The sequence below is a fragment of the Girardinichthys multiradiatus genome, chromosome 20 (assembly GCF_021462225.1).
Source record: "Girardinichthys multiradiatus isolate DD_20200921_A chromosome 20, DD_fGirMul_XY1, whole genome shotgun sequence".
NCBI lineage: Eukaryota > Metazoa > Chordata > Actinopteri > Cyprinodontiformes > Goodeidae > Girardinichthys > Girardinichthys multiradiatus.
In genome coordinates this window covers 29903889-29917984 of record NC_061812.1, presented here as the reverse complement: position 1 = coordinate 29917984, position 14096 = coordinate 29903889, and the positions used below count along the sequence as shown (strand labels likewise).

The window sequence follows — 14096 nt, the reverse complement described above, 5'->3', positions numbered from 1 at the left end:
AATTTCATCCAGGAAAAAAGAGGTCAGGAATAAGATCATATAGAGAAAAACGGTCCGTTTCCTCTTGAGGCAGTCAGATGTATTGTGTCTAGAAGAACACTTTTGCCCTTATTTATTTTCACTCCCCTCAGAGAACATCTTTCTTTCTGTTGTTCTATTGGGAACAAACCATATCTGTGGTGAGTTTGAATTTACGCAATATGCATGTCTAGTGGCTTTAATGAGCCATCTCAAAATGAGTAGTTTTTCAGGAAACTACATCTACATTAAACAAACATGAAACCAAAGGCTTATTCTTACTTAAAATAGAAAAAAATAATATCAGAGTACCAAAGGTGGCATTGGAAACTCATGTACCTCACACTGAGGATATATCAGGAATAAGTGTAAAATAAAGAGACTTTTCCTTTCAGTGCTGCTGCAGAGCATTGTGCAGAAGTCTGTTTTATCAATTCAGCTTGTTGCCTGAAGGGAGGCCCAGGTGGGCCAGGCAGGGCAGCATCTGACAGCCACTTAACTTCACTCTGCCTGGGGGAAATTAGTCTAATCTAGAATACTCTGCTTTTAGGCAGCTTGCATGAATAAATAAACGTACCCTCTGGTTCTTAGTGTGACTTTCCACAGTCAAAAGTTTTTCTTCAAAAGAAAAATCCCATCTTTAGTGATATTGCCGGGAGGCTGATTTGTCACTCAGCAGAAACATTTGATGTGTTTTGTAAATTATGTTAAAGAAAAGCGGATTTTATACAGATCTGTATTAAACATTGTATTTCACCTGTGCTATTGCTTTGTGTTTGGTGATAAATAGCTGATAGAAAGTGATCAAATATAAACTGCTGAAGATCTCTTACACTATTGCTTGCTGTGTGGGGTAATCTGACTTGATTAGCCAATTAATTACAATAGGTCATTTGGACAAAAAAAATATATCCTCATTTTCTTTACTTATAGTCCAAATCTGTTACGGCCCCTTTGATGATTTTTAGTGAGCCAACTACTGACTAGTATTATCTGGCAGCAACTGAAGGACTGGTCAATATTAGTCATCAGGAAAAAATAAGACCAGCTCCAGAAGGAGAGTTATTATAATGAATTTTGAAGCAAACATTAAAAAACACATTATCAAATCCTCTTTGTCCAAGATATTACTCATCCTCATCTATACTGTTCCAGATCCGTCTTTGACCCCAGGTTCCTCTTGGCCTTTTACTTTGTGGTGGTTACGGTAGAAAAGGGTTGGAGGAAGCTTACTGGCAGGACCATGTGTGATTAAGTTTCCCTGATGCATGTGGGGAGCGAAGGCTTGCCCGTATATGTGATCCAACAGATAGGTTACTTAGCCCCAACTGATGAAGAAGGTAATGCTGGCTCTGACAAAATACACAACACCTTGCAGTTTGCTGTTTATGGAGCTGCAAATGCAAAACATACACGCATCCAGATGGATAAATAGAAAATGTTATATGACATTACACAATAGAACTGATAATTTCTTAATTTGTAACTCTTGTCATTTTTTTTTAGGAAAATAGAGCTCTATGCTGATGACTCTTGTTTCCTCCTGTGATCTTTTGGATCATCTTGTTTGGTTTCATCTCTTTAAAAAATAATTGGGAACTTAGAAAAGCAAACACAACTGATTTTAGATAAATGGTGCTCAGATTTCATGTTGATTAGAGGTCAAAGACACTTTTCTGGTTCATTCACTCACCCTAACAAATATGTTGCCTGATTCACTACGTGCCCAACTCCAGAATAAAGGGAGACTGAGGGGGCAGATAGTGCTTTATGAAGACTGATTTCTTTTTTATAAAGGCCGTTGAGTGATTGGTGGATTTGATTGGAGCTCAACATCAACTCATACACCATACTGTTGTAATTCAAAAATAGCAAATAAAAAATCTAAACTGTCTCACTTTGATTTCTGTAAACTTGACTACTGTTGCCACTGACAGATGTTTGCGTCGGAGCAATTAATTATTAAGTTGTCAAGTTTTGTTTAGGGTAGTGCGTATAATGCAACTTAACACCTCTGTTTGTCACTGTATGCTAAGTACTTTTGTTGTCATCTTCCCTCAGGCCCACACAGCACTGTTTCGCAATGCCCACCCAATGAGTACCAGTGTGTGGGGACGGAGCTGTGTATCCACATGAGCAAACTATGCAACGGGGTTTCGGACTGCACTGACGGCTGGGATGAGGGACCTCACTGCAGAGGTAATGTCTCGTTCATCATTAGGTTATACGTAAGCATATATGCACTTTTTTAAATATGAAATATGCAAAGACTTTGTACATGAATATCACGTCTGTGTTAAACTAAGCATAGTGCCATGTATCAAGTCCCAGCAGCATGCAGTTTGCTTTGAAAGCTGGACATTCTCAGTATAGAACAAAACTGACCCATTTTATTCTTTCAGCACAAATCAGGGAAGTCGGTTGTTCTGAAAACTGAAATTAGGAACTTGTTTATGATGACTGTATGGAATGTAATGTCTTTGTTTTTAAAAAATGCTGACTTAGCTGACTGAAACTGGAACAAATAGTAACCAAATTATAAAAAACACCCAATATAATTTGATTATACAAAAAAACCAAGGTAACAGAACTCAAACTTCCTCTATCATATATCACATGTGTTAAAGATTAACAAACAGAAATGATCAAAGCTGGCACAATAAATGGAGTTGATGTAAAAATGTTCACCAGTTTTGTATTAGTTATTATCATTATTGAAAAAGCCAAAGAGGGTTAATAAATAAAGTTAGCTGAATACTCAGTTACACTTTTCCTACTTCATTTTTTTTTATGTCTTTGACAGTATTAGTGAGTAGGGGCCTGCCCACACCAACACAAACTTTTACCAAGAAAGAAATTAGACCAATCTTTCACATGGCAACCACATTTTCTCAGAGAAAAAAACAAGACACCCTTCCACCATCCAACTAAGGAAAAAAAAAAGAGTGATCTACCCCGATCACTCTATAATTGTTATGCCTTACTTTTATGAAGGACTCAAATGTAATAAAGACCTGAGATGAAGCATAATGCTTTATGTTACGTCCACCAGGCTCATTTGGTGGGGTAACATTAAAAGACACCACACAAGAATTTTCTCACAAAACAAAAGGATTATTTATTTAAAGAAATGAAACCTAAAAAGAAATACCTGAAATGAAAAACCAAAATTAAGATTAATCAAAGTCCAGAAATAACCAACAATAACCTAAAGCCAAAAACCAATCTTACAACCAAACCAACGGGGGTGGAATAGCAGGGGAGAGAGCCTCCCTTGTGCTGCATACATGGCAGCTTTTAAGCAGTAGCAGCAATTAGGCCAACCTAATTAGGCACCACCTGCAGCAGGCCAAATTCCAAACTTCTGAACAAAAAAAAAAAAAACAACCAAAGACCTAACAAGGCCGTAACACTTTAAAAATAAAAATAAAGAAAACTTACAAAAAATTGTCCTGCATATGGAGGACCGATAGGAAGCTCAGGAACTGGACCGGGCATTAAAAGGCAGTAAGGCAGAGCAGAGAATGGAGGTAATGGAAGAAACCAGCCAGGAACAAACAGAAAAATTCAGGAGCTTAAATACTGAGGAAAGGGTGGAGAAATAGCAAGCAAACCAGAAGTCCAATGAGAGGAGATGTGAATCAGCTGTGGCAGAGGAAAGGCAGGGCAGCTGAAGGAGGGAGACTAATTAATATAGATGAGCAGAACTTAGATACAAGGATCTGAGAGGAATCATACTGAATGGGAAAGGATCACAACAATGAAACACAAAAGAATAAACTGAATAAACACCTAAGAATAATGAGTTCAGAGAAATTAACGTAAGAAAGCAAGACCTAAGGAACAAAATAAACAGCAAAACATTTGTGAAAATACATACCCAACAGAAAATCACACTTCAAACATCTCAGGATCTAATGCTCCAGCATGCTTCTGATAGCAAACCCTGATTTGATCTCCAGCTAAGCCTTGCTAGAACAGAGGTTTTGAATAAGTCACAGAATTTTGTAGCATAAATGTTGCAAGTCTGAGATGATATATAAACCCCACATTGGTACCACTGCTTTGCAAATGTTGCACCAATGACCCAGTAAGAATGTTAATTGTCCTAATGGTACTTAATGCAGACATACTCTCACCTCAAGATTCACTCACCTCAACATGCTGGATGTTTTGAGTGACAGTTGTGCATCAAATGTGGCCATGTTTTCTGATTAAGTCAGCTAATATTTGTGTTGTGCATCTAATAATCTCACATCTGAACATTTACACATTTAATTACTTCTACTAAGGTTTGTTAGTTGTCGAGATAATGATGATGCTATGCTGTTAAGATCAAAAAAGGTTTGCTTAGATGTCAAAATGTATTTTAAGGGAACAATCTTATTCAGCTTTTGAAAATACCCCATAATGAATTCATGATTAGGTATAACTTTAGCTATTCATGTGTTAAACTCCGAAATGCAAACATGTCTTTTCTTCACTAGAAAGATTACATGTGGAAAACCTTGAGTGGGACAGGCTACTTCCAGCCTAAGATAATTTGTTTTGCATTCCTTGCTGTCTCTGCAATTTAAACAAGATGCACAAATATACAGGTGTTGGACAATGAAACTGAAACACCTGTCATTTTAGTGTGGGAGGTTTCATGGCTAAATTGGACCAGCCTGGTAGCCACTCTTCATTGATTGCACATTGCACCAGTAAGAGCAGAGTGTGAAGGTTCAATTAGCAGGGTAAGAGCACAGTTTTGCTCAAAATATTGAAATGCACACAACATTATGGGTGACATACCAGAGTTCAAAAGAGGACACATTGTTGGTGCACGTCTTGCTGGCGCATCTGTGGCCAAGACAGCAAGTCTCTGTGATGTATCAAGAGCCACAGTATCCAGGGTAATGTCAGCATACCACCAAGAAGGACGAACCACATCCAACAGGATTAACTGTGGACGCAAGAGGAAGCTGTCTGAAAGGGATGTTCGGGTGCTAACCCGGATTGTATCCAAAAAACATAAAACCACGGCTGCTATAGCCAAACCTTTGGTCACTCGTGCCAATGCCAAACGTCGGTTTCAATGGTGCAAGGAGCGCCAATCTTGGGCTGTGGACAATGTGAAACATGTATTGTTATCTGATGAGTCCACCTTTACTGTTTTCCCCACATCCGGGAGAGTTACAGTGTGGAGAAGCCCCAAAGAAGCGTACCACCCAGACTGTTGCATGCCCAGAGTGATGGTTTGGGCTGCCATATCATGGCATTCCCTTGGCCCAATACTTGTGCTAGATGGGCGCGTCACTGCCAAGGACTACCGAACCATTCTTGAGGACCATGTGCATCCAATGGTTCAAACATTGTATCCTGAAGGCGGTGCCGTGTATCAGGCTGACAATGCACCAACACACACAACAAGACTGGTGAAAGATTGGTTTGATGAACATGAAAGTGAAGTTGAACATCTCCCATGGCCTGCACAGTCACCAGATCTAAATATTATTGAGCCACTTTGGGGTGTTTTGGAGGAGTGAGTCAGGAAACGTTTTCCTTCACCAGTATCACGTAGTGACCTGGCCACTATCCTGCAAGAAGAATGGTTTAAAATCCCTCTGACCACTGTGCAGGATTTGTATATGTCATTCCCAAGACGAATTGACACTGTATTGGCCGCAAAAGGAGGCCCTACACCATACTAATAAATTATTGTGGTCTAAAACCAGGTGTTTCAGTTTCAGTGTCCAACCCCTGTATATATAATAAGTATATATTTTCTTATTGTCTTATTGAAAAGAAAAATAATCAATTAAGAAGTCTTACCAAACCAACCGGAACCATGCCTGCCCAACCCAATCTAATTCTTTTGCAGAAGCCATGTATTATTCTGCGTGAATTCCTGCAAAGATTGTTGGTTGTTTTCCCTCCAGGGCTCGATGCGCTCAACATCACTCAGTGACTTTCTTTAGGAAGGGTTTTTCTTTGTATTCAATTTGGCCTTGGAGTATTCCAAAATGGGAGGAAAAAAATCCAGTAGCCTCCATAAGCCAACTAATGTTTCCCTCAAACACAGGAATATGTTTAGGCCAGTCAACAGGTGTCATAAGTGACACTCATAGTTCATATCTGTGACATGACTTTATGTATCAAAGAATGGATGCAATTTCTTCACATTATGACCCACGCAAAAAGCATTATACGCAAACATGCATGGAGAGATAAGAAACAGAATAAAAGCAGCTTTAAAGTTTCTGTGAATTCAAAACAGTCTAAGATTTTGAGGGAATGATAATATCAGAGCCTACTTGTGTATGTGTGTGTGTTAAGTGTTTCTGTTAGGGATCATCTGGTTGATATAAAGGATTTTAAACCAAAATAGCATGTAGTTTCAGTTGCTCCAAAATAAATTCTCTGCATCATGTGTCACAGAGGGCTGTTTATATTGTTTATTTTGTTGGTTTTCTAAAACCGTCCCTGTTGTTCGTTGCTCAGACTTGTTTTGGAAAATCCCAGGCTTGTCTGTTATTTGAACTGTGGTTTTCTCAGCAGGCCTTCGGATTGCAGCAGAAAGAACTGTGTACTCCACTTGTATTGCAGAAAAGTTCACATTGCAGGGGTTATAAGGTGCAAATCAGCTGATATTCATTCCCACTTTTAGCAGATAGAGAGTTGTGGATGAGAGCTGAAAATTCACCAACAGAAGAAATCAGTTGGTGTTTGCTTGGGTTTAAACACCAGGTTCAAGTTCACAGATTTTTTCTTAATTTACAGGTCCTTCTCAAAAAATTAGCATATTGTGATAAAGTTCATTATTTTCTATAATGTAATGATGAAAATTTAACATTCATATATTTTAGATTCATTGCAAACTAACTGAAATATTTCAGGTCTTTTATTGTCTTAATACGGATGATTTTGGCATACAGCTCATGAAAACCCAAAATTCCTATCTCACAAAATTTGCATATTTCATCCGACCAATAAAAGAAAAGTGTTTTTAATACAAAAAACGTCAACCTTCAAATAATCATGTACAGTTATGCACTCAATACTTGGTCGGGAATCCTTTGGCAGAAATGACTGCTTCAATGCGGCGTGGCATGGAGGCAATCAGCCTGTAGCACTGCTGAGGTCTTATGGAGGCCCAGGATGCTTCGATAGCGGCCTTTAGCTCATCCAGAGTGTTGGGTCTTGAGTCTCTCAACGTTCTCTTCACAATATCCCACAGATTCTCTATGGGGTTCAGGTCAGGAGAGTTGGCAGGCTAATTGAGCACAGTGATACCATGGTCATTAAACCATTTACCAGTGGTTTTGGCACTGTGAGCAGGTGCCAGGTCGTGCTGAAAAACGAAATCTTCATCTCCATAAAGCTTTTCAGCAGATGGAAGCATGAAGTGCTCCAAAATCTCCTGATAGCTAGCTGCATTGACCCTGCCCTTGATAAAACACAGTGGACCAACACCAGCAGCTGACACGGCACCCCAGACCATCACTGACTGTGGGTACTTGACACTGGACTTCTGGCATTTTGGCATTTCCTTCTCCCCAGTCTTCCTCCAGACTCTGGCACCTTGATTTCCGAATGACATGCAGAATTTGCTTTCATCCGAAAAAAGTACTTTGGACCACTGAGCAACAGTCCAGTGCTGCTTCTCTGTAGCCCAGGTCTGGGGAATGCGGCACCTGTAGCCCATTTCCTGCACACGCCTGTGCACTGTGGCTCTGGATGTTTCTACTCCAGACTCAGTCCACTGCTTCCGCAGGTCCCCCAAGGTCTGGAATCGGCCCTTCTCCACAATCTTCCTCAGGGTCCGGTCACCTCTTCTCGTTGTGCAGCGTTTTCTGCCACACTTTTTCCTTCCCACAAACTTCCCACTGAGGTGCCTTGATACAGCACTCTGGGAACAACCTATTCGTTCAGAAATTTCTTTCTGTGTCTTACCCTCTTGCTTGAGGGTGTCAATAGTGGCCTTCTGGACAGCAGTCAGGTCGGCAGTCTTACCCATGATTGGGGTTTTGAGTGATGAACCAGGCTGGGAGTTTTAAAGGCCTCAGGAATCTTTTGCAGGTGTTTAGAGTTAACTCGTTGATTCAGATGATTAGGTTCATAGCTCGTTTAGAAACCCTTTTAATAATATGCTAATTTTGTGAGATAGGAATTTTGGGTTTTCATGAGCTGTATGCCAAAATCATCTGTATTAAGACAATAAAAGACCTGAAATATTTCAGTTAGTGTGCAATGAATCTAAAATAAATGAATGTTAAATTTTCATCATGACATTATGGAAAATGAACTTTATCACAATATGCTAATTTTTTGAGAAGGACCTGTAAATCGAAGTCGACCATGTGGTCTGTACCAGCAAAAGTGTGGAATTTCTATGTTCATAGCTGGGTGGCGTAAGGAGAAGGCTTTTGATCCCATCTCTTCCTCGAGATAGTGTGTTGTTTTTGTAGGAAGAACAATCGGCTAGTATTCCTGGGCAAAGTGATTCACTTGTGACTGGTGGATCTCAAGTGGGTTTGACATAGCTCTGTGTGTTTGACTATGAGTCAGTGTCCTGTTTGCACAGCGCAGGATGTGTATTGCACTGTTGAAAACTCCAGGATTTCATTATGAGAATGCCCAGCTGACTGGAAGGTGGGATTGAACCTGATGTGTGCTGTGGATACAGTTTACCTTAGCAGGATGTCGGTGATTTCTCTTTTTCTGTCTAATGTCTGCATTGCTTCATTCACAGACCCTTTTACTCCTGTGAAGTTAACTTTCAGTAGAGCTGCATTACATATCAAATTGCAACCGTCATCACAGCATCGGTGTGTGAAATATTGCAAATATTTGCATGAATGCAGTATTTGATAGGCTAGAAAATGGCTTCCTTCCTTCCTTCTTCTGTGAATGCTTTCTTCTTCCCTGTGTCTTCTCTTAATCCTCACTCATGTCCTTCAATATTTCTTTCTTTCCTTTCTTGTGTCTTACCTCAAGGCAGTTTGAACAACCTAAAGCTTCTGTTCTGTTGCTTGTTTTGCTTTCATGGCACATAAGAGATATTTTTCATTTCTTAGAAAAAAGTAGATCATATCTCCTGTCAGTTTATGGTAAACAGAGCTGACTCTTAATTTGTCGTGCTTCCATGCTGGCTAGAGCTAAGATAGCCTTGAGGATTCTCCGGAGAAATAATTACTCTGAGAAAACAATGAAGCTAGAACCTTTTAATGATTCAATGCACAAAGTCCAGATGGCCTTAGAGAAACACGTTTTTACTCATATAACAAGATAAAGTGATTTTATATCACAGGGGGTAAAGGGCTTATATCACTGTGAAATTAAAATCTTCTGGATCATTATGCACTACTGCATCCATCCATCCATCCGTCTGTCCATCCATCCATCCATCCATCCACCCATCCATCCTTCTATCCATCCACCCATCCATCCATCCACCCATCCATCCATCCATCTACCATCCATCCACCCATCCGCCATCCATCGATCCATCCATGCATCCATCCACCCATCCGCCATCCATCCATCCATCCATGCATCCACCCATCCATCCATCCACCCATCCATCCATCCGTCTGTCCATCCATCCATCCATCCATCCACCCATCCATCCTTCTATCCATCCACCCATCCATCCATCCACCCATCCATCCATCCATCCATCTACCATCCATCCACCCATCCGCCATCCATCGATCCATCCATGCATCCATCCACCCATCCGCCATCCATCCATCCATCCATGCATCCACCCATCCATCCATCCACCCATCCATCCACCCATCCATCCATCCATCCATCCACCATCCATCCACCCATCCGCCATCCATCGATCCATCCATGCATCCACCCATCCACCATCCATCCACCCATCCATCCATCCTTCCATCCATCCATCCACCCATCCGCCATCCATCGATCCATCCATGCATCCACCCATCCACCATCCATCCATCCATCCATCCACCCATCCATCCATCCATCCATCCATCCATCCATCCATGCATCTACCACCCATCCATCCATCCACCCATCCATCCGTCCATCCATCCACCCATCCATCCATCCACCCATCCATCCATCCGCCATCCATCGATCCATCCATGCATCCACCCATCCACCATCCATCCACCCATCCATCCACCCATCCATCCATCCACCCATCTGTCCATCCATCCATCCACCCATCCATCCATCCACCCATCCGCCATCCATCGATCCATCCATGCATCCACCCATCCACCATCCATCCACCCATCCATCCATCCGTCCATCCATCCATCCACCCATCCATCCATCCATGCACCCATCCATCCATCCACCCATCCATCCATCCATCCATCCATCCATCCATCCATCCATCCATCCACCCATCCATCCATCCGTCCATCGATCCATCCATCCACCCATCCACCATCCATCCATCCACCATCCATCCGTCCATCGATCCATCCATCCACCATCCATCCATCCACCACCATCCATCCATCCATCCATCCGTCCATCCATCCATCCACCCATCCATCCATCCACCCATCCATCCATCCATCCATTCACCCATCCATCCATCCAGCCATCCATCCATCCATCCACCATCCATCCACCCATCCATCCATCCATCCATCCGCCATCCATCGATCCATTCATGCATCCACCCACCCATCCACCATCCATCCATCCATCCATCCACCCACCCATCCATCCACCCATCCATCCATCCATCCATCCATGCATCCACCCATCCATCCATCCACCCATCCACCATCCATCCATCCATCCATCCACCCATCCATCCATCCATCCATCCATCCATCCATCCATCCACCCATCCATCCATCCATATATCCACCCATCCATCCATCCATCCATCCACCCATCCATCCATCCATCCATCCATCCATCCATGCATCCACCCAACCACCATCCATCCACCCATCCATCCATCCATCCACCCATCCATCCATCCATCCATATATCCACCCATCCACCAACCATCCACCCATCCATCCATGCATCCATCCATCCATCCATCTATCCACCCATCCATCCACCCATCCACCATCCATCCATCCATCCATGCATCCACCCATCCATCCATCCATCCATCCATACATCCACCCATCCACCATCCATCCACCCATCCATCCATCCATCCACCCATCCATCCATGCATCCACCCATCCATCCACCCATCCACCACCCATCCATCCATCCATCCATCCATCCATCCATGCATCCACCATCCATCCACACATCCGCCATCCATCGATCCATCCATGCATCCACCCATCCACCATCCATCCATCCATCCATGCATCCACCATCCATCCATCCATCCATCCATCCCTCCATCCGCCATCCATCGATGCATCCATCCATCCACCCACCCATCCATCCATGCATCCACCCATCCATCCATGCATCCACCCATCCATCCATGCATCCACCCATCCACCATCCATTGATCCATCCATGCATCCACCCATCCACCATCCACCCACCCATCTACCATCCATCCACCCATCCATCCATCCATCCATCTATCCACCCATCCATCCACCATCCATCCACCCATCCGCCATCTATCAATCCATCCATACATCCACCCATCCACCATCCATCCATCCATCCACCCATCCATCCATCCATCCATCCATCCCTCCATCCGCCATCCATCGATGCATCCATCCATCCACCCACCCATCCATCCATGCATCCACCCATCCATCCATGCATCCACCAATCCACCATCCATTGATCCATCCATGCATCCACCCATCCACCATCCACCCACCCATCTACCATCCATCCACCCATCCATCCATCCATCCATCCATCCATCTATCCACCCATCCATCCATCCACCCATCCACCATCCATCCACCCATCCATCCATCCATGAATTCACCCATCCATCCATCCATGCATCCACCCATCCACCATCCATCCATCCATCCATCCATCCATCCATCCATCCATCCATCTATCCATGAATCCACCCATCCATCCATCCATCCATCCATCCATCCATCCATGAATCCACCCATCCATCCATCAATCCACCATCCATCCATCCATCCATCCATCCATGAATCCACCCATCCATCCATCCATCCATCCATCCATCCATGCATCCACCCATCCATCCATCCATCCATCCATCCATCCATCCCCATCTGTGTTGAGCAGCACCTATGTGATGTCTCCAGGTGCCTGCAAACTGTGTTTTCTGCTTTACTCAGCAAGATGAATAAAGTCAGCCTGATCATAATCTAATGGACTGTTAAATAATTATTACATTTTCCTCCTGCTGCTAGAATCATTTATGTGTTTCCAGCACCGTAAATATTTTAGTCACAAGAAATGTATTAATAAAATCCTGCCTGTTGTTTATAGGGTTCATCCATTCACTACTGTCCTCTGTTCTCCCGTGTCCTCCTTTGTCTCCATTCAGTGTTTATATCCAACTGCTCGATCAATGGCTGTCAGGAAAGCTGTGCGGTCACTCCGCAGGGCCCAGCTTGTTACTGTAAGAGTGGCTATGAGATCAGCCACGATGGAAGAACATGCAAAGGTAAGTTATTGTTTATCTCCACATGGCTCCCTAATTCAAGGATAATTGTACCTGTCTTTTGTCTGTGTACAAGTTGGAATTAGTCCAATGATGGACATTGACTGCATTTCCATAAGCCAACACTTAAAAACATTTTTGAAGAATCCATAACTTTAAATTCAAGAAAAAAATCCTAATTTGAGATTTTTTTTTTTTTTTTTACAAAATTACTGTTGACATTTTTTTATTTTTAAAATAAATGTTACTAAATAATTTTTATTGGTTTCACTTTATTTTTATAAAGTGAACACTCCATCTATCATGAATCCATTAGAAATGGCTCTTTTTCCCTGGCGTATAAATTGACAGTCATACAAAGACCCATTCCTTTAGTCAGATGGAAGAGGACCCATGTTCATCCTGCCAACATGCTCACTGAAGAGGATAGTTGGAGAAATCTCCAAGGTTATCTGTCAGAAAAGAGCAGCAAAGAGTGAAATCTCGGGATCTCTATCGGAGCAATTAGATGTAATCTACATTCCAACCGGGAACCATTTGCATTGGTCAGATGAGAATAAGACTGACCTTTTCAGCAACAAACACTCCTGGTGGTTTTGATGTGAAACAAAGGATGGATATTTGCCCACTGTTAGGTGCGATGGAGGAACTCCATCCATTGACAGTGGGGCTGTGGGGCTGTTTGTCTTCAGATGCAATGGAAATCTTGTTAGATCACATGGCTTCATGATCTTTTTGAAGTACAAGGAGATTTTAATGAAAAATGTGGTGAGTTCTATCAGTTAACTAAAAATGGGTCATCATCGTGTCTTTTAACAGGAACGATTCAAAGCATGTGGTCAAATGTGCAATGAAATGGTTTACCGCTAGCAAGACCAACCTGCTTCCATGGCCATCTCAGTCCCCAAAACTAAATCTTGTAGAGAATATGTGGGCTGAACTGTAAAGAATATGGCATGAGAGAGGACCCGGGAGCACACATCTCGTCAATTTACATATGTCATATGGCTCCTAGAGCAGGTTACTGGACCTGGGTCGCAGTGTTTAAGCAGAACCGTCGATGCTTTTGAATAGAAAAGGGTAGAGACGGATTTTTGGGCAGCGTGCCTAAAAGTGTCGGGTGCCAAAAAGAGGCTGCTGGTGTATGCTGGTTAAAAGAATATAGGAATGCGAGAGCTGTCCTGTTAGCCAAACTGGTTACACAAGTATTATAAGTAATAAGGTTAAATATATTTTTATTTTGGATTCCGACTCCCATCCCCAGTGAATAAATGTACTTAAATTAAAGGTTGAAAATTTCACAAATATTCCATGTGAAATTCTGCTCCTGCTGTAAAAATAGATTTGTTTTAAGGCTAGTAAATAAAATAAAACAAAGAAATAAAACAGTACTGTTTTTTGCAGAAGCCTTAAAATCAGTGTTCTGGCATTAATAAAACTAGATCTTAATGAGGTTTTATCACAGAATACCAATAGATTTATGTTTTTAATGGATCTTAAATGTTTG

At 42.3% G+C, this 14096-nt stretch overlaps 1 protein-coding gene across 3 annotated transcripts in view; it reads left to right on the top strand.

Moving 5' to 3' along the window:
- Positions 1 to 14096, top strand: part of LOC124856714 (low-density lipoprotein receptor-related protein 1-like) — a 149324-nt gene that overhangs the window by 51059 nt on the left and 84169 nt on the right. For all 3 annotated transcript variants that reach the window (XM_047347470.1, XM_047347471.1, XM_047347469.1), the window contains exons 3-4: positions 2080 to 2217; positions 12473 to 12592. In XM_047347470.1, the coding sequence (XP_047203426.1) occupies positions 2080 to 2217; positions 12473 to 12592 (258 nt within the window). The remainder of the gene's footprint in view (positions 1 to 2079; positions 2218 to 12472; positions 12593 to 14096) is intronic.